At 35.3% G+C, this 22,934-nt stretch overlaps 1 protein-coding gene across 1 annotated transcript in view; it reads left to right on the top strand.

Moving 5' to 3' along the window:
• LOC145674285 (RNA-binding protein fusilli-like) overlaps positions 1–22,934 on the top strand; it is a 322,435-nt gene that overhangs the window by 263,372 nt on the left and 36,129 nt on the right. Inside the window, exon 7 of the mRNA XM_081744141.1 lies at positions 2,477–2,652. Coding sequence (XP_081600267.1) covers positions 2,477–2,652 — 176 coding nt within the window. The remainder of the gene's footprint in view (positions 1–2,476; positions 2,653–22,934) is intronic.

Below are 22,934 nucleotides of genomic sequence, written 5' to 3'. Positions count from 1 at the left end.
GTTTGCTATATTATCATCTTTAGTTTACTTCATCTTCAGATGATACTGTTTATCTCCTTGTGTCAATTTATTCTGTCCCTATCTGTTAGTGTACATGCGATGGCGTTCACCCATTCTGTATAAATGTTCTTGCTTTCTCATTCCATATTCTTTACAAAAGCCTATATCAAATAGATGTTGAGAAATAGACATCATACTGAGTCAAATATCAAGTACAGCAGGTGCTGAACTACACTCTTTATCAATATCATTTACTTAGAAAGTGTGCATGTATGTTTCTTTAGGATGTTTCTGCCAAGCTGACTGTAAGTTCAATACGGCATACAATATCACAATTCAGAGTGTACTAAATGCATGGGGGCTTATTGTATACCAATCATAGAAATTTGCGCTACAGTATCTCGTATAGTGTGTGCTAACTGTAATGTGACAAAATAATAACAATAATAATAATAATAGTAATAATAATAAAAATAGTGAATTGCAATATGGCCGGAAATTTGTGCTCAATGTATTGCAGCAAAAGAAAAAAATACTATCATGGCCTCGGAGAGTAGTGCCCATTGCTTTAGTGTAATAACAAATTCTTGTTAAGAGTTGTAATGGTTAATTGAGCTTCGCGAATTTCTGAGATTTCACTAAAGGAAAAAGTATTTAACGAGTACATGGGATATACGTAAAAGAGAATATTCTTTCTTAGGTATTGACAATATTTCATTAGATATTTCAATTGTTAGATATTGTCATTGGTGTAGTTGAAAAATAATTTAATTACTTAGTTTACCAGTGTTTAAAACTTTCTTAAGATATTATGTCAAACTTTCAAATGGATTTTGTTAACCCAGCGACGCAAATACGCAAATTGTCGCCCGGGGCAAGAACTCGCCTTAGCGCCCCCCTGACCAACCAAACCAAAACGCTTCCCCGAATATTCGCCCAATTTTGTTCACTCCCAATCCGATGTCCGGATCACAAGCCCCGTTCTTCCCCACCCCCTAGTTACGTCACTTTGTTAACCTACATAACTTAATTCTTGTTAACTTCGTTCCTTTACTTTCGGGGCACAAAGAACTATTTGAGAAACAAAGTGGGTTGGCCATATACCTCCTTTGGAACTTGTGGGATTATCAGATTTGAGCCCTGAAAAGAAAAGTAGAAAATATAAAATAGGTAACTAAATATAATATCAGTATGCTGACTAAGAAAGACAGTATTGTCTTAATAGTTACCAAATTTCGTGTGAAGCTAAGGTTAAAGTGTCACTAATACGAGAGATGTCAAATTTGAGCCTCACTACCCTTGCAAGAGATCAGTTACAGTACATTTTGCTAGTTTGCATTTTATATTTCTAGAAATGAATAAAGATTTTGTATTGCACATAATATGTATGTATAATTATGTATTGTATTTTTAATGTCTTCTTTCTTTCTTTCTGCGCTAGTAAATGCTGGTTTTATCATGATCAATTCTAAGTTTATCTGTATTGCAAGGTGGTTGATTGTATTTGCTTTGTACTGATTTCCATTGTATTTCTTATTGATATTCTTTTCGTCAATTGCTTAGTCATGTGGTCAATTTCCAAAGCTTTCCTCTTGTTCTTATCAGCTCTTGAAGATATTTTCAGTGAAGTGGGTTGAGTTTTAGTGCTATTATTATTTATTTTCTTCCCTCGACATGCCTCTTCCCCCGCCTCTTAACTTCTTGTTGAACTGATAGGCCTTCAAACCAAAGGTCATTTAGTAGATAACAGGTGCCGACTTCCCCTCTCCAATTTTGGATTTTCTAAGATAGTAAGGAATAGTTCTCAGCTGACCATTAGTGCCAATAAGTGAACATATTTCAACTTCCAGCTCATATAGTGTGTGTAATTTCTTTTAAATTTTGTGATGGGGGTGATAGTATAGAGGTGGAAATAATATTGTGAATTTCCTTCTCTTTTACATTCGTAGGAATACATTTCCAACTCTTGTGTATTGCAGTCTTTAAGTAAATATGGATTAGTGATTATTGCCACAGAACTACAGCGTTTAGATAGGATCAAGTTGATTACAGCATATGTTGTGTACAGTATCAGAATTATGTATAGAAATGTAGAGAAATGAGTAGGCTATAGTGTAGTTCATAACTTCCTGGACGGCTGGGTTATTCAGATTTATCGGTCATTGGCGCCTGGAGATCTTATAGAATACCTGATTAGTCAAACTAGTACCTTACTTCGGTTACGAGAACGTACTATCACTAACAATTTTATTATTATTGGAACAAATAATACGTAATGAATGTATATATATGTATATGGTAGAGGGAGTGCTTAAGCCCAACTGAACTAGTTGGACAACAAAATTGTGGATCGTGTTTTGTGTGTATTTTGATGTGTTCTGGAATCCTTTTACTTTCTTCAGCCTAGAGCGAACATGATGCCTACAACATATATGTTTCCTCCCGCTCCTTATCCACCTCCTCACTCTTATTACAGGGGTGGAGTGGCGCTGTGTTTAAGTCCTCAGGGGCGTAGAAACGGGGAGGCTCTGGTGAGGTTTGTGAACCAGGAGCACAGGGATATGGCACTGAAGAGGCATAAACATCATATTGGAAACAGGTACATCGAAGTCTACAAAGCATCTGGGGAGGACTTTGTTAACGTTGCAGGCGGTAAGTACTCTTTATTTATATTCTGTAGACAATCTAAACACATAAGTTACTGTTGAAATTTTAAATAGACATTGCTACATTATAAATTGCCTTGTTAGATTTAGTGGTATTTGTATATTTTTTCAGAATCTCAAATACCTCAGAAACACGAGGAAAACATGGCACTTGAATGACTGCAATTTTAATGATGATAATAATAGGCCTATGTTTTAAGCTAGTTTTCGAAACAAAACAGATTTTAGCTTGATCCAGTTCACACCAAAGCAATTGATTGGTCTACTGCTGCCAGAATACATGTACTGTATATATGTTAATGACATCGATTGACAACTAGCTAATCAAATTAGATTGCTGTCATTTCAGGGTAATTTCAGAGTTTAATTTTTATACATGTACAAGTAGTTTAAAATACGTAATCAAGAAGTGAATGGTCTGTGATTTATCGAAGTATAACTATTGTTAACCACTTTTACAATAACATGACAATTTTGCATAGCAGACAGCTTTTGTCTTTTGCGTGAGAAATGGTTCCGAAATGGGCTTTGTGGTGGACAGACTGTATGCATGGGTTATCTCAGTCTCCCGTTTCCTCGCACTTTCTTCATTCCATCATTCCATTCAGTACCATTATCGTCTCCTGTAGCTACGTACCTCTGTGCATGATCGTTGAATTAGAAAAAGATGAATAAGATAGCAAATTTATATATTATTAAATTTTCTAGTGAAGTAGTCATATGTTGAACGGCAAAAATTAAAGGAAAAATATATAAAATGAAGCGCAATAGTTATGTGCTTCGTCGATTAGAAGTTTGATTTGTAATAAGTGGCACCATAATACGTTATTGACGTGTGAACGGGGGGATAATTAATAAGCTATTTACGAATAGCAATTTGTGAAAGCTAATACGTCCAAGAACCTTCCTCAAAGTTAGTTAAATATGATCAAGTCCGTTGAACGTATTGAACACAATGACTAGAGTGACGAGAGAGAGAGAGAGAGAGAGAGAGAGAGAGAGAGAGAGAGAGAGGAGGAGGAGGAGGAGAAAGGGAGGGAGGTAATAATTCTCCTCCCCGAAAGGTTGCACTGGTAGAGTTGCAACTTGCGACTGGATGCATTATCAGACGTGGAGAAATCACTCTGTTGTCTGCGGAAGGAAAAATATCCAGATAAGAGATGAGCTATAAATATACGAATCAAATAATATAAGATTATAGGGAATCGGAACTGATGGTTTGGTCCTGTAATTCAGCGCTTTCAAAGACGACATTGTGTGGTGGGAAACAGCCTATACAGTGATATTACGTGATAATCTATGCGCTTGTCAAATGGACCGGGTTCATACCCTGGTCGTGTTTCCGAGTCTATGTTAATAGTACTCCCGTTCTTCGTAACCTGACTGTTGTTTGACACGAAACAAAAGCTCAAACAAGATATAGGGGAGAAAAATACAAGGAAGCCCTGGTTCAAACAAGGGAATAATGGAAAGCGACTCTAAATCAATGGAGAAATAATAATCGTCCTTTTAATTAAAGTTTCAATTTTTTTTCTATGTCATACTTCTCGGATATTTCTTTCTGGGGACTACCTTAGTTGGAGAGAAATGTGTCCTCGTGTATCAAGTGAGAAAAAGGCCATGCTAATCATGTCTCAATACAATAGTTACTTGCAAAAAGAAAAGATATTGTAGAAAGTACATTATGACAGTTAGTGACGTATACTGATTTGAAGGCATGGGCTACCACGACCTTGTATATAATAATAATAATAATAATAATAATAATAATAATAATAATATACAAAATATGCATAACAATGAACAAAAAGTGGTTGGTGTGTTTTGTTTGAACTTATGCTTTGAGACCATTAATGTTTTCCACCGTAAATGAAATTCCATCATACATTTGCGCAGTTAATTTCTCGTGGATTACATTTGTAAAATCTTAAAATTTACCAATGTCACTTCCTTCAAGAGTCGCCTCTGTTACTGACGTTGGTACCAGTCTTCGCATAAATTCTGACAAAGGAACATCTTATATTTATAGTAGTATTGCCCAATCAAACAGTGCGCAATCGATAGAGGAGTGAAGGAAAGTGAGAAATCCAAAGTTTTACGAGTCGACACCCAGAAACACAGGAGATACAGAGGAAAGAAGGATCTAGAATCATGTGAAGATAGTAATGCAAAAGATACACTGATGCAGAAAGAACTTCAATATGATTGAAGTAATCAAAATGACATTTACAGAACAGTATAGTAAGCAAACATTGTACCCACAGACATGCCCAATAACATCATATGTAATGCAGTGTTGCCAACTGAGCACAAAATGAAGTTTTATTAAGTGGGACGGAACACAAATTGTAACATCTAGAAAATCTAATTATTAAAAGTAATTTAATAGTGTCATTAATCAAATGTATATATGTATCCTTAAGCGAGGGAGCAGGCTTACGCAAAATTAAAATCCTAAAGCCACCCCTATTTGGTTTTAAATCCATAAGTGTATTAAATTTAGCCTTACATAAAAGTTCTATAATCAATTTACTTTGTAATAAAAATTCATAATTTTCTTCGTAGCATTTCATTTTCCCGCTAGATATTACTTACAGTGCTCACCAGAGTAATTAAAGCTAACACATTCTCCAATCTACAACACTGTCTGCGAACATCATTTCGTAATGGTTGGCTCAAAATCAACGGATTCAATTCAATGCAAATAACTTAATAAGTAATTATAACAAAAATAACAAGAACCGCAAAGTAAAACAAATTTCGCATTGCGTTGATGCAAAGCGCTACGAAATGATGCCCTGAAATTTTTAGATAGCCCCAAAATGGCTGCTGTGTCATTGTTCTTAAGAGTCTTCATCCCGGCGAAATTAAAATCCCGCTAATTTTACATTAATTATGTGATATCTTCAAATAAATAAAAGATAATCGAAATGTGGAACAAGAGCGCCCTAGACAATATCATTTTACATGAGAAACCGTTATCATGACTCACTCATCTGCTTTCGATTTAGAGCCATTTTGAAAATCGGCATTTATTTTCGCGTTTCTAAATAGCTGAAAACATAGAGCCACTAGGTGACTTGTAATAACGGTACCTCACGCAAAATAATATTGTCTAGGGCGCTCTTGTTTCACATTTCAGTTATCTTTTATCTATTTGAAGATATCACATAATTACTGTAAAATTAGCGGTATTTTAATTTCGCCGGGATGAAGACTCTTAACTTCGATTTACTCGCTCCGCCTACTGAAACCGATCCACACAGAGGAAACTTGCTTGGTTCCCAGCCGTGGCTCACTATTTCGCTGTTAACGCGCGCAGTTACACGTTTCTCTCTGCTGGCAGTAGTAGACGGCGGTATCCCAGAGGTTGCCAAATCATGAGTGTCAACGAAAGCGAGAGGGATTGCGTTCTAAGCGGTAACGGCTGCCTTAGTACGTATTCACGTTTGTGTAAATATAGAGAAACCAGTACCATGAAAAGAAGACAATGAACTGTAAACGTATTATTTTAATCTATACGTGTTATATTAACTTTCTTTATTGATGTTGCAGGGCTACCGCCGGTAGCCTCGGTTGCAAATAAAATACGCCACCGATGACAGTGCACCGATCGTTCAAATTATGGTTAGAAAAGGTGGGCTTAATTTTTGGGAACAATGCCTGTGCAGCTAGAAAATCCTGTATAAGAAAGCCAAGAAGCCACTTAATGAATCATATTCAGTAGATGTACTATATCGATCATTACGGTGTGCGTTTTCATTAGTCTTACGTCATCATTAGAACTTACTTTTTTTTTTTTTTTTTTAATGTCTTCAGTCTGCTTTGAAATCCATTAGCACTCTAATGACAGTCATAATCCTGAAAAAAAAAATGATAAGGTCATTTTGAAAATCTTAATGTACTGAAACAACAGACCTTATTGTTTTCAGTGATACTAAATTTTAATAGTTTTTGCTCTTATATTGCAAATGAAGTACATTGAATAGGGTTTTGATTTCGTTTATAATTTCAGTTTGTGTGTTGTTTTCTCATTTTGCCCAACGATTAAGTAAAAAGAGTCTATTGAAAAGTATAATGACTCTTAGAATGAGTAGAGAAATGGTAATAATTTTTATCAGAGATAGGGAAATATTAAATGCTTTTATGAGTCTTTTTTTTTTTATTAATCATAGCTAAAAAAAGAAACAATACCACGCACTTTATATATATATATAATCGTTGTCTACATTATACGATAATTGAAACATCAGTTACATACAGGGTGTTTAAAAAAATCCGGTTCTATAGGTTAACTTCGTTTATGAGTGAAGATACGAAATATTAGGAAGAGAGGAAAATTGTTTTAAGTAGGAGTTTGTCAGTGTAGAATGACGGAATTTTCCCAATCGCATCAACCGTTCGGACCTCCACACTGGTGAAAGTGATTCTGAAAAGGTAGAGAGTGAATGACGTCACGCCGACCCCGTGCCTATCTTTGCCCATAGTGTTTTCAGGAACTGGAGGGACGCTATAGATAATATTTGGAAGTGGGGGAATGTTGCGTTCCCCCTCACTTTACCATTGCTGGTAAGACGTCCTATGTTAAATGAAAAAGCAACTTTTCCAGTTCAGCAGACTGTTGAACGGAGCTTACGGGTACGCAAGAATGACACTGGGAACATGCACATTGTTGTATGAGGAAATCTAGAACAAAATTTGGGATTTCATTTCATTTCAGTATAATATTAATGGGGAAAAATAATTGAAACATTTGAATTAACGCTCGGAAAACTTCGTTGACTTGATTTTCAGTTCACAAGAATTATGAAGTTTGCTCCTAGTCCCCGATTATCATTATTATTATTATTATTTTTCAAAATCGAAAACAAGTTAAGTCACTTTCTCATATGGGAATGTTGTAGATTCACCCAATTTCAAGGAAAGATTAGATAAAAGCTTTTCATACACATTGTTCCAGCTTTAACAGCTCATTGCTCAGATGAATCTCTCTCACTCTCTCTCTCTCTCTCTCTCTCTCTCTCTCTCTCTCTCTCTCTCTCTCTCTCTCTCTCTCTCTCTCATCGAAGTGTAATATTATGTAATCTAAACCTACAGAGGTTGTTCAGTCTACAGTTGGCCAATTTCGACTTACTTAAAAATTTAGAAGAATCCATGGCGCCAAGTCCGTAAGTGCTCGATGTGTTTCCCTTGGTTCCTAACAATAGCCTGACAGCGTAATTTCCACTGTAGTATGCTTCTTTGAAGAACTGGGAGAGGAATCTTGTCCCATTCCCTTTGCACAGCTTTCCAAAGTCCTTCCACAGTTGTCACACGCCGTTCTCCCAAAGCCCGCTTCAGCAATCCAAATCTACTATAGTCCATAGGACTTGCATCTGGAGATTTAACAGGTACTTCATTGAAAGGTATCACCTGTATACCACTTGCCTCCTCCATCTCCCTGTAGAATGCGAGGGACGATCGTGAGGTATGTGATGAGGCCTTGTCCATGTAAATGCGCACCAGATTGGCGTCATTTCCGTACATTGTTGGAATCTCATGCTCGTAGATCGGCCGCATGATCTGCTCCTGAAAATTGCGAATTTATTTTGCAGTTCTACGCCACCCTACGAATCTTCAGTTTACCTCGTTAACAGTAGCCAGTAACGACCATGCACCCTTTTGGGAAGGATTCTTTACAGACACGGACCCACCTTCTGAAGTTCTTGGCGCCTTTCTCTCGGTACATAATGGCTCTCGGTTTGCCGCAGTCGGAAAGGTAAATTCATGCTTCATCGACCGTTACGACGTACATCCACCTTTGTTTCGCCAGATGCCGTTCGTACAGCTACCGGGCGTTACACTTCCGTTCCTTTTGGTGGGCATCCGTGAGAAGATGGCCGCGAGCTTTCACGACTTTTTCCAGCTTGAGTTGATAATGTAACGTCCGGCTCACAGTCCCCAAAGACACGTCAAGACGATTAGCCATACATCTTTGTGTTGGCGGATTTTCTTGCATTGCCATTTTGCGAAGTTTCCTCTGCATGGTGGAGGTGGCCATGGTGCATTCCCGCTTCCTAGGCAACTTCGTTGGTGATCCAAATGGTGGAACTTCGTTGCCTTTGTACTTTTTAATAATATTTTTATTCCACTTAAACTGATGTTGCAACCATTCTTCTTGCACTGTTTTCTAATGACAAAAACACTAAAGTGGGCGTCATAAAAAGCCGCAACATAGCCTTCCCAAAACCGGCCTAGTTTGCGCGGCATTTTGGTCACAGAGCGAAACCCACACACTTGGAAACAAATTTAACACAACACTCACAACAATGGTCCTGTTTTGTGCGTTATTGTCGTCCGCGCGGAAAAACAACTCCGTTCCCAGGAAGCCACTGCACAACACTGCAGGACGCCACGAGCCAGGTCAGGTGAGTCCATTCTGCCCGGGAGGGGGAAGGAACGAAATCGGCCAAACGTAGGCTGAACAACCTCTGTAAATGGAACATGCATGGTAAAGGGTATTTTGATCTTAAATATTATTCGACGATATCTTTCGTTTTAATAATCAAAGTAGATTGGAAATTTTGGCATGTGTTTATGATTTATAAGGGATAACGTGGAAATTTATATTAGATAGATAGATAGATAGATAGATAGATAGATATATTAAAGAGAAAATGAGAATGATTATTGCGATCTCCATGTAAATCATTGGAATCTTCGAGTTGTAATTTAGCATTTTACATTATTCACGACGCATTTCAATAGCAACTGAATTTGAATTCCTCAGTGCTAACTGTACAAACATTTCCGACATTTTGAATTAAATGAATCTGTCTTCTAAGCAGTCTCTCTCAATGTCGAATTCTTTAAGCTATTAAGATACCTTCCCTGAATCATTACATGATCTTTTTGGTATTCGGCAGTTCATTGAGAATTTTCATGTATATCTTCATTGTTATTCTGGTTGAACAAAATATTCCCATTTAGTAGTGAATTTTATCTGTAGAAATTGTCCAGTTGCTTTCTTTCTTTCTTTCATTCTCTATCCCATATAAATATTATTTGCTTAAGCCCTATCTTCCTGTCCTTTTCCCTCAACTCCGAAATCTAATGAGCCTCAACTTTGCTTGAGATTTTTTATTTATTTATTTTTAAATCAGTCTTCTGAAAAGTAATTACGAATCCAGTTTTTAAAAGTTAAGTACCTGCACTGTCTTGGTTCTTTAGCCCAGCGATTTATGCAGGATAGTATTTTTTCCTTTCTTCAAAAAGAACTAAAGAAGGGGATTTTTAGATGTTTGAGTTCACTAATTTTGACGCTGCTTGCTTTGTAGCAAGCAAGCATATTATTGTTGATTGATTATTTATTAGTTTAATTTTATGATATTCGTATAGTGAACATGATTTCTAGTGGCATGAGCCACTATAATTGAGCTAATATTTGACAACTCTAGAGCAACAAACTGGCAAAGGAAGGGAACGAAATTACAATTTTCTTTCTAAAGTTTGAGGATTATGAATTTTGTAATTCAGGGATTTCGGAACAGCAGTAAGTGTCGGGTTCTGGGAATCCTGTGTCAACACGAAATATTCTACTCCCCTTTCGTGACTGAAAGCATTAGGTCGATTAGAGCTTGTAGCAATTCTCCATGGAACGTTAGGGAGGCACTATCTACTCTGATATAGAAGAAGAAAAACAAACGAATTGTAGATCAAATATACGATAGCTAAAAACTATTCAATAACTCGAAATTTCAAGACTCAGATTTTTTTTTTTTTTTTTTTTTAAGATAAGTTGTGTAATAGCAATTGCAAACTGTTTTCTGCAGTATGTTGGTGTTACGTAATAGTGTAAAGTGTGCTGTTACTGAGGGCACTTATCTCACGTTTTCCGTGAGTGGTGTGTGTGTCATGTGCGTGCGCATTTATAATGGTGTAATCCGTTGGTGTGACAATCAGTAAGGACTTCGACTCCTGTAACAGAAGTCTTGAGAGTTTCAAAGTTCATTTGGTTTCAAGTTAGTACGATGCAGAATCATTGTTTATGGACGGATGTGATGAATCCCGATAATATAACATTTGTCGGTATAATTTTCTTGTTAGTACCTTGTTCAGAGGTAGTGGAAGGGAATTTGATTTCAACTACATTTATTTCTTATTCAAGGCATACAAAGAATGATACAAACATACTATAACTTCTGATACAGCGCCCAGTAAAAGGCAGTCTGGGACATGGGTCCCCATATCTCTTTCTTGTAATACACTGGGGAATACCTAGTTCGGTTGAGAACATAATCCATTTTCCTAATGCTGGTTGTCATCAAACTTTTTTTCCCTTTTTAAATCTTGAAAAATACTAAAAGTATTAGCATTTCCTGTTATCAGAGCAACCCGACATACGTTATTCAACAGTTGAACCTCATATTGATTTATGTACAAGCAAGTTGAAATATGAATACAAACTTCAATTAAGATTCTTATCCAATATTTAAAGATCTGTAGGTCTACCTTCTAGTTGAAATTCATAATGAAATAGCTGCAGAAGTGTTTGGGAGATTGTAGTAGTACGTATTGTACTGCACGAGATAGAAACATGAAACTAAAATGCTATGAGTCAAGTTCTAGGAGAGCTTAAAACTTGAATACGGAGAAGAATTGATAACTCCGAGATGGATGAAATAAGTATGTACTCAGTGGCTGTAAGTGATCAGTTAAGTTCTCCTTTCGTAATTTGGTGGTCCTGGATATTGAAACCGTAGCGGGCTATCGTTACACTTCGCTCTCCCAATCCTACCAGGCGAATGATTGCATAGCGCTTTTGGTAGTCTTGTCATATTTCTTTTGACAGCTCCTTTACATGTCTCATCGTGCCATGTTACCAATGTAAGATGGTTTCGCAACTATAGCTGAAACACGAATAAAAGTTGTCGATGAAATACAAGTAAGGAAAATAAAGTTTTAAAGATATTGAGCAGTCCGAAGATCGGTGATGATAAAAGATGTATGGAAAAGGATATGTAGTTGATTACAACGTATTAAGGAGGCATAATTTTTATGTAAATGCGAAAAAAATTGGCAGGACGACGTAACACTGAAAACTTTTAAGTTTATTGATAAGTGAAACATGTGTTAAACAGAAAGGTCAAATGATTGCAAATAAATGCAAAATGTAATCTATTAGGTATTAGACATGCATAACATGCATATGGAGGCGTAATGTAAGACCAAGTTACGTCCCCTTTCAGGTCAAAAAGATATAGTCTACTAGCGACATGAAAGTAAATACTACATACTTCTATGACTTTGGCACATAAAAAGTATGCAGTGACCTCAGTTATGCAGTTGAGCCGACTTTAAACTTGAAGGTTTCCCCATTTGACAGGGACTGGCTGAATCCTAAGCCGCATTTGTTGAGAGTAGAATCGGAATCGCAGATTGTGCGATTGGTAAGTCAACGCCTTACCAACTACGCCACTGAGAGTCCCTGAAGATTTGTTGTATTTACAAATTACTTCGGAAAAAAAAAAGATCACTATTTGCGATGTATTACTAGTGAGAAATTTGTGGAAAGTCTTCAATGGCCCTTTAAACAGAGCGCCTCGAAGCTATCAGTGAGGCACGTAACTTCAAAACTGTTCATAATCTAACTTGTAAACCGTTCGCACTAACGTATGCCACAACCTGCTTAGAAGTGTGGCCATTACAAGGTTGCCATACTACTGTAAGTGTAGGTTAATTTCTTATTTTGCTGAGTAGCTGTATGACTTCGAACTGGTTTATTCCAAAATATACATGAATTCATTCTGACTGTGAATTTCTTGTCAAATGAGAAGATAGCTAATTTATACTTTTTTTTTTTTTTTTTGTACCAACTCGGAAACTGACTTAAGACAAAATTGACGCACTAGTCACAATCACGTGAAAAGTCCAAAACTATCAGAGCTATAATACGCTGTCATAATTATTTAAGATAATGTTTATATGTAGCTCTTGAATATCTAGTAATATAAAACAGTCACTAAATGCATATCGAAGAATTTTCTGTTCTTAAGGACCTACAACATTGATAACACTGAAGTAACTGTGAACTGGCTAACACTGATGATCCGTACGGAAGAACTTCTAAGATAACTGAAAAGGTTATCGAAGGCCAAAACCGTCATGAATCCGTATTTTTTTTTTTTTTTTTTAAATAAGAAAAGAGAAAAACCTCTATCGTAATACTTTTCTGTGTTTTTCAGTTTGCTACGACGAAACAACGTTGAATCTATTTCTTAGTTGTTCAGAGAGAATCTGCCACAGTATTAGTAAAGTGATATGTGCGTATTTTTCTTCAGTAAAGTGATATGTTCTTGATCTCATTCATAGCGCGTATTTAAAAAGAAGTTTTCACATCGTTAGTGTGTGTGCACAATCTATGGTTTGAAATACTAGTGATAGAGAAGAGACTACACTTTAAAATAGAAAATTTCAAGTTTCAGATGTATCGACGCAACTACCGTAAGTTTCTTCGTGATTTGGTAAATGCTAAATCGAATTAGCTCAATACGTGATAACTATAATGCTTGTCCCTAGTGCATAAAAGTGTTCATAATTAGTAGTACTACTAATAATAGTTTTTAAGTTACCGTAATTTCATTGTTGGAAGAGTAGTTCTGCTTGGCTGTTATGACACTAAAATATTTTCGTCTGCAGAGGAAGCACAATGAAATATATATTGGGGCTCCCTCAAAGCTCTGGTTAGCGTTACTATATTTGGCACGGAACTTGCTAGTGGAAGCGTGAGCTTTGAATCTCATGTTAAACTGTATAATCTCAGCTCTAAATGGACCTTAACTCGAACCAAACATTACGAAATATATATACACCATATCCCACCTGATACATACAGAGATTATTATTCATACTTAATAAAGTGTAAGAAGGATTCAGTAGGTAGTCCTTATTCCATTGTTTATTAGAGGCCGCATGTTAAGAGTGGTCGGTTTTGGTGCATGTTTGCAGGGAATGACTGCATGCTGGGAGTGGTGGTTCCACTCTCTCTCTCTCTCTCTCTCTCTCTTTTTTTTTTTTTTTTTTTTTTTTTTTTGATACGGTAGTAGATTTTCTTTTTAAGCGCAAGTATATAACCTCTCGTATAATTTAAAAATTCATCTGACCTACACATATTTTAGGCACAAAATATTTCATTACCAATTGCATTAGTTAACTTGAGTATGTAGAAAATTTCCCATTTTGGTCATAAAACATGGAATCTTTGAGGCCAGTGTTGTCTTGTATGTAATAGCAGGGCTTTGGTGTGTGAAGTATCGAGTTTGATTATCAGTGAGGAAACTACATTATTTGGATGTTGATCCAGGTTTGGAAGGCATTATAGGGCAGACATTATAGGGGAAGACATTTATAAATTAAGAAGTGATGATCTTGAAGTCCTGATTGGGATAAAAGCCTAATCCTCCTAGCAGGCTTTACTAGAACTTCGCTAAATCTGTTTCACAGTATTTTTTTTCTTTCTTCAAAATAACGGATACTCAGGAGATAATACAACATTTTCAAATAGTGAGTTATTGCTTACAAAATACTGTAAATAATAGGTCATGCTGTTTATAATTGAGGGATTTAACTGTACATTTACAATGCTATTGGCCTATATTGCAAATATCTCCATAAAGATCAAGTCTCTCAACTTTTTTTGTAGTTTTAAATAAAACCCTATATATTTTAGTGTTCCTTATTTCTTCGTTATTTTGAAAATTGTGAGGAGAAAGAAAAAGCCACGGGCCACTGCATTAAACTTACTCGCTCCGGTCCTTTCAACTAGATAATATTATACTGTAGTTATTAGTTTTACTGTAGTAGGATCGTTTCTTATGAAATACACTCACCTTTCGAAGAAAACTCACTCGCCGAAAGTAAAATACTCCTTGGGAAGTTTTTCATAAGAAATTGCGTATGCCATATTTTAGGGCTATTAATAAAATACGGAATTTGTTCATAAAGTATCAACAAAAACACATGAGCTATATTTGAGAAATCTAAAAAAAAAAAAAAAAAAAAAAAAAATGTCGCACCCCCAAGAATAAACGACGTTATGTGGATATATTCATGAACGTGTAAGACTCGTTTATGAAATATTTATATGTGAAATATGAACAAAATCGCCGGAGACAGTTTTAAGAACATCGTCCGAAAATCATTCCCAAGAGTAAGCAGCTATTTTTTTTTTCCCACAAAAATCGACTTATCCTGTATTGCAGTGGTATTAAACTAAGATTTATCAGATAATGAATAAAATCAAATAATGTTGAAAGGGTATTAATTAAATATAAACATAATTGCTAGTCGTTTTTGGGAAGATCGTCCGAAGAGAACTGACCTCCAAGAATAAACAATTACTCGCAAGGGTAAAAGTGGATCTGAAAAGAATGGGGGACGCTTGACGTCACGCACCTCCCCATGCTTATCTTTGCCCATTGTAATATTTTAGAAAGTGGGGGACTCCATAGATATTTTTTTTGGAAGTGGGGTAACGACGTCCGTCCGCGTTCTTCGTCACTGTTACCCCTGACTCCTGTAGATTTTTCACAGAAAAGTGACACATACCAGAATAATGGGTTATAAATAAATTGACATCTATACAGTATGAAAGACAAACAAATTCGTTAGAGTAGTTTTCGAGAAAATAGTTTTTTTTTTTTTTTTTTTTTTTTTGTCATTTTCACAGCTCTGTAAACTACGCTTCTTTCGGGGGTCGGAAGAAAATTCGAATTACAAGCCCTAAGTTTAAAATTTGGTGCAGATACGTTGAACGGTATGGTCTCTAAGTGAATGAAAATTTTTACATCGGGACGGAACGGACGGACGGACAGATATTCAAAGATAACTTTTTTGATATGTATGAGCCATGAAACGTATAAATCTGTTGAAATCTTTAATTCGATATTTATTTATTTATTTATTTTGTACGATTCACCATACTTTCTTCTTTCCTGTCGTCACTCGACAGTTAAAAGCCATCCTGAATGAGGTTTTCTTGGGTTTTCCTCATTCACACCAGACAAATGCCGGGATGGTACCTAACTTACAGGTCCCAGGCCGCTTCCTTCCTTCCCTTTCCCGGATAGTGTGCTCGCCGAGGGACGTCATCCCTCAAACGTGACGGGCTAAATGGCCTTAGGTGCCGAAAGCCCATAAAACTAAAATCCTACAATCCTTCCTTGACAGTAAAAATCTACAGAATAAAATAACAGTCGCTGCAAGAATGTACATGTTAAAGTATACGTATAGTCATCCGATTATGCATCAGTGCTGGCAGAATCATATATATATATATATATATATATATATATATATATATATATATATATATATATATATATATATATATATATATATATATATATATATATATATGTGTGTGTGTTCTGACTAACCATGTGTAACAATAATTCTACGTATAGTTTATACTTTATCAGAGTGACAGCTACATGTCGAATAGCGGTATCCATTTGTGTTTAGCACAAGTGACACATATTTACATTGTGAAACATTTTTTTCTTGAGTTTTACATTCTACTTTAATATCTTTTGTGTGTAGAACTCGCACGAAAGGACACGTGACAGTGACAAAATGAAATGATTTTTATTTATTTTTTTTATTCATTCATGTGACAGTGACGTCATAACGATCAACTTTACTGTGTTTTATCTGGTTCAAATGTATAGGATAACCCAGATAGATTTGTAGCTTTTCCTTCTTTCTCTCGTTCAGTTTCAGCACTACACATATTAAGGTATAATTACCTTGAAATCACCAATTCTGTGATAAGATTTAAAAAAAAAAAAAAAAAAAAAAGAAGGAAAGAGCGTTAAATTATCAAGTACCACTGTAGCTATTCAGTTTTCTCTAATTATATTTTTTCTATTTTATGCAAGATTAAAAACCAAGGAACTTAGCTTTTCAAACCTAACAAATTAGATGTGTATTTGATGTATTTGTATTTCTTCCGCTATTTTACAAGCTATTAGAATAATAGCTTGCTGTAATACGTTGGATGGTGCCAGATGTTCTCTAAATCTTAAGCCTGAAACTTTTCTTTTTTTGACATACATTTACGAAAATGGGATAATAAAGATACTTTATTTTGAAATAATTAGTTAAATACAATATTGAAATAATACAGAGAGAAATTATAACTGTTTCTCTTCAGAAAAATTCCATGCGCGATCAGTTAAAACACGCAAATTTACATTACAGAGGTCAATACCATATCTTTGGCCATAGAAGAAAAAATGTCTGGATAATATCGGTATTATGCAGCAAATGTAAATGAGAAAATTCTAAGGTCACAATAATAATCATAAACAATACTATAGAATGAAATTTAACCTTTGGTGGCATTGGAGCGCAGAAAAGTCTGTGGCCAACCATGCGGCTTTTGTTTATTTGGTAAGGTTATACGCTCTACCACTGGTTATTCTGGTATTTTAGTCTGGAGTTCGTTATTTTTTAATTTCTAATTGTCTCGTAATGTTAGTTCAATAGACAATTCTAAAAATTTTGTATCCCTCCCCAAGAATCGAACTCGGTATCACGTGCACCAAAGAACAGTCGTTTAAAAACGATAAAAACAAAATCATGTTTTTTCCTATTGTTTTGATTTTTTTCCCAGCGTGTGAAACATTTGAATGCAGAAAAATCAAATACAGTAAAACAAGTCTATGGGTCTAACGTAATGACTAATGAACAAGCAGATTGTATGTTGCTCGTGTAGACAATTTGCAGCAGGACGCCAAAATGTGCGTGATGAAGAGCGCAGTGAGAGGCTAACCCTAATCACAGACGACTTTGTTTGGGAACGCATCATGCAGAATCGTCGCTTCACAATAATAGAACTCAGCGGTCAGTTTCCGCAGGTTTTCCGCCCCTTATTACGCACTGTCACGGAGCGCCTGTTGTTTAAGAAGTTGTGTGTCAGGTGGATGCAGAACAGTGGTCGAAGTGAGACTGTATGCGGTGGTATGCCATACCGGCTCTGGTTTTTCAGTGATCAAGACAATATTTAAATAGCCGGTAAAAACATACCGCCTCTGTTTTTTTCCCACTTCGAACACTGGTGCAGAAGCAAGTGACTCCCAGAACACAAATCAAGGCGCATGGGGTCAGCATTGACATTTTTGCAACGATACATGCAGTCGCTTCGCTCAACATAAGGTTTCCTAGCTATGAGACGCCTTCTGGATCTGCCTCGTATGTTAAACCATGAATCTAATGTTAATAATCAAATGTTCCATACAACATCGATGTTGAAGAAATACATTAAACTTCAAACAAACAAACAAAATTTTTTTTGTTGAAATTGAATCAATCAAGCAGTCTGTGGCAATTCTTGTGGGAAGTCATATCGGTCTGAAAAAAAGTAAATTAAGTCGCTACAAGCCCAGGAAAGAAAGTGTTATACAGCTTCGGAAAACTGCATAGAGGAATTAGTTTGTTAGGTAAGCTTTTTTCCATTAGTTTAAGCAATAAAATTAGTTTTTTTTAATCGGTAACTTCCCTCAGTAGCCACCACTGCAAGCAGTAATTATTGTTGAATAACTAATTTTCATTTGGGTCTTAAATACTATCCTACTATTATAGTGCTTTCTGAATGCTTAACAAAAGTGAAAAAGACCGGAAAACGTTAATCTTGGCTGTTGAAAGGAAGATAAAGAAATTAATATTTATATATTTTATTTAATAAAAGAATTATTTTTTTTTTACAAGTATAAAATATGTGTTATCATTTGCAGCAAACAAGTTACTGAAAATATTTTTGTTTCCGTAAAATAATGAACTAACTCTGTTAAATTATTGACATGGGTTAAGCCATTGAATTTTATTAATTATTCCTTTGTTTCAGCATGTTATTAAAGAGAAAGGTTTACAATTAAGATCTTGTTTTGTATGTTTACGTGAAAGAAAATTTCTTTCCCCGCTTCCCCGTCCTCGTGTAATTCGTTTCAACCTTCGATACTAAAGCATTGTGAAGCCGGAGTTATGAATCTCTTTGCCTGTCTGTTTGGTTCCAGAGTAAACCTTTTATGGGCTGAAGTCATACACACAAAACGTACATAAATGGAAAAATTACGAGCATTGAAAGGACGAACAGCCACGTCGCGTAAGTAACAAGTGAAAGAAAAAAAAAAAAAATACAGGATTGAACTGCTTTTTGTTGTTAACAAACACGTGGGCTCTGTAGATTTTTTTTTTTTTTTTTAAAGACATCTTTGAAATACTTCTTTGCTTGTTCTTTGTCCCTTATTTTGTGATATGTATATAAATATCAAAATATTGGATGTTCAGTGATTGTAACACTGTAGGTTGCAGCACCCTTACGTGAAACAGTTTTAATGTCTTTCCTTTTCCATTCCGTTTTACTTTGAATTCGTGCACAAAACTAACATTTATTTTGTATTTTACGAGCGCTTGGGGATTAATGTTTGCAATTCATCTTCTTTCGAACATAAACTAACGTACAAGTCGTCTTGGTTTTATTTTTTATACTTAAAAACAGGATTGATAACTGAAATTTTGTAATATTTTGATTTTATGTTGATTGCACTTGGTATGAAGAAAAAAAAATGTGTTTCAAATCAATTTTTAATTTTTTTTTTTTTTTTGTTGGACCTGAACTTTGATTTTGAATTTTTCATTTCTTTAGATGAGAGATAATGCGGAGTGAAAGTTACTCTGTTTTATCATTGTCGTCTGATGAAAGAGTTCGAATTATTATTTTTTAAAAATGGATCCTTACAGTTCTTATATGTAGCATGTAATACGAAGATAACATCAATGGCATTTTCTTTTTAAAAAAATAAATAAAATGCTTTTTGTAAGTCTTCCGTATTATGCGTATTTATTCGTGTTGGACTCTTCCTGCATGCTGTAGTAGAATCCTATTGAAATCAGTTTAAAAGAATGAATGATAAACGAAAATCATAGTCTGGCCTGTGAAGCTTATTTTTAATCTTCAAAAGATTTAGTATTGTTTAAGCTTGTAAAAGATGTCTCGATTTTGAGACATGGGTTATATCTCTGTGTACCTGTATATAATTCACCATACTGTATTCATAAAGTATAGTTAAAATCCAATTTCCATCTCCATTCCTGTGATATGTACATATTAGCTCATGGGTTACTCTAACACCAACGAATGGGAATTAATAATGCGGGTATATTGGAAAAATTGACACAAGAAAGGTCAGTCGTACATTTCTAAATTTAAGTGTTCGATAAATATGTGATTTTATTTATTTTTTTTTTCAAATTATGAAATTTTATGTTTGTCTACTCCAAAATAAATTCAACAGGTGTCCTTTTTAAAAGTCCAAAATATTATATTTCGTTGAATTGTTATTCTTATGAAATAAATACGAAAGATGCAGCATTGCCATGTGCATATCAATGGTTTAATTTTGTTAACGAGATACAGTAACTTAATATTCGGTAAGCTCTTATGAAATTGTCATACACGGCTTTTTGAATTTTGTTCCTACTTGTGCTGTGGTGTCAACATTTCTGACAAAATGACTGTCAGCACTCAGCTCTTATTAGGGTCGACCTTTTCACAAAACGTGAATATGCTATAAATGAGATTAACATCAAAATGTTGTTAAGCGGAAAAATTATATTATTTTAAAGCAATATATACACAGATGCCTTTTTTATTAGTAGTAGTACAAGTAGTTCGTAAATAGTAGTGATGTTAACATCAATTTTGTCATAATTTCATGAAAAGTGAAGCAGGTTCCAATAAGGAATTAAGTCTATAGGAGTGGTTATCAGTTACTCAAAACTAAGTGTGTTATTTGGCCCTGCAAATAGAATAAAGACGAAATTTTATCTTTATCATTTCTTCGTTCCTGAAAAGCGTGATGTTTTCCTCTCCTAAATTTCGGAAGGCTGTAAATTTTACGATCATATGTGTTAGCTGTTGACCTTACTGTGCATGTATTATCTTTATAAATTTATTTTTGCATGCATTTGGATTGCTTAGCTTCAGCATTTCTGGTGCTTCTTTTCAATTATGTAGTAAACTCTAAAATCAGCAGAACTTTTTATTTTTAAATAAATGTATTGAATAGAGTAATTATAATTTGAGACAAAATGTGTCACAATGAATCTGAATTAGCTATAAATAGTTATATTTTTATAATATATTGTAGTAACTCGGTTGTTATATAAATGCTTGTCACAGTCACATTTATTCGTAGTGTTTAGAAAATATTTTAATTCTTATTTAACGCTTAAAAATGCTATACTTCAGCATTTACGTAAAATTATTTGAATGCCACTCATTCTAGCTTTGGAACTTCTTTTATAAAATAACAGACAAATTCTGACCAAAGCATATATTAACTAATAAATAATAGCGTTACAGTTTCGGCAAATTAACTTTGCCTTCATCAGACACATTATGAAATACAATTTCTAAGATTACAGCTTATATACTTCTTAAAGTGAGAGGAGGTATTCCATGAACCAATCATATTCGTCCTTTCCTTTAACAATTTTTAATTAATACAAATGCAACTTTTAATGATCAACTTTCACTTTAGAGCTAAACTTTTAATTGGCACACCTGTGTATGAATAACTTTCACTTTTGAAAAACATAAACTTTTAATTGTCTATCCGTTGTTCAACACACCTGTTTTAATCTCTTCTTTCTTCTGTTTTATCCAATATCTTTCTCCATACCTCAAGTATATTTAGTCCGCTATTCCAATTCATAAGTTTCTCGCTTCCTTCCTTTCTTATCCATTCTGCCTCTTTCCATTTCCTTATAATGCTTCTTTTCTCCTTTTCCAGCCCCTCTACGCCTTCCCAGTCTATTTCATGTCCTGTCTCCCTTACATGTTTATATATAGCGTTACTATCTCTCTTCAATCGAACGTCGTCCTTGTGCTGTTTAATATGATTGGTTCATGGAATACCTCCTCTCACTTTAAGAAGTATATAAGCTGTAATCTTAGAAATTGTATTTCATAATGTGTCTGATGAAGGCAAAGTTAATTTGCCGAAACTGTAACGCTATTATTTATTAGTTAATATATGCTTTGGTCAGAATTTGTCTGTTATTTTATAAAATTATTTAATTGAATGGCATTACTTACAGTGAAATTTTATATAATATGGCAGTATAAGTTGCATGATTACGTTCACAGGGTCCTATACCAATGGACAGATTGTATGAATACGAGGTGTGTCAATACGTTGTGTACCTTTCTCCAGCGTTAGCTTGCATGAACGGCCGTAGAGGTGTTGGACATCATTCTGGCGAACTGGTTTTATCTGATGGCACAGTTAGTCAACATTTGTTGCCAGAGTTGTAGTCTGAACCACTCGAGGCCTACATAAGATCAATGGATCTGGTGATCGTGCAGACCAGGAATATGATGCTTGGATAACAAACTGTGTATGAGCGAGCATTATTTTGTTGAAAGAGCAGATTTTCCTAACGGTGCAGGAACGGCAGCAGAACGACTTGGATGATGAGATGAATGTACTCTATTCGGGTCAATGCTTCGTATTTGAACACCAGAAGCGAACAGCAAATGTGACCTATGAGTTCTTATTTCATAATGCCTGCTATTAGTTTTGTATTTAATTGCCGTCTGCAGCTCTTCTTATACAGACATTCAGGTGTGCTTCCCTCTGGAATAGGCCTGATATGTGTGTCCTTCGGACCAATAGCACCAACACTTTCTGTGCAACGTGTTTCGCGATTCTGCAGAACGACCCTCGAATCTTGTGCATGTCTACGATATTACGTAGCACTACACGAACTGAGCTTACACCTACGTCCCCCTGACATGTCCTTATCGTTCACAATCAAGACTTACAGTACAGTGCAGGAAGCCAATCCTTTAACTTGTTTCCAGTTGCTGATACGAGTTCGGAGTTTCCACGACTAATTCTCAGTTCGTACTCCGTTCATCATACAGTGCTGTTGCTTAGTCCATGGAGGAGTAACCGACGTAAAAGTGGTGTCCGCTTCTTTCTGGATGTTTATTTTCGTCTAGCGTATGTAAGAAGTGGATTACATTTGAATCTATTACGAGCAAAGTGAAGCAAAATATTAGCTTTGGAATTAACTTTTCCTGCGTTCGATTCCAGTTGGTTGAAAATTTATTTTACTTTTGCATACCACAATACTGAAGCACTACCGTATCGAAAACTTCTTTCGCTATTATTTGTCCATAAAAGTAAAGAAACACTGACTTCTTTCAAAACTGTGGGTTCA

This window comes from Thermobia domestica, chromosome 2 (assembly GCF_964235325.1).
Source record: "Thermobia domestica chromosome 2, izTheDome1.hap1.1, whole genome shotgun sequence".
In the NCBI taxonomy this organism is placed as follows: Eukaryota; Metazoa; Arthropoda; class Insecta; order Zygentoma; family Lepismatidae; genus Thermobia; species Thermobia domestica.
The sequence above is the reverse complement of the archived record's forward strand: the minus strand, read 5'-3'. Positions and strand labels throughout refer to the sequence as shown.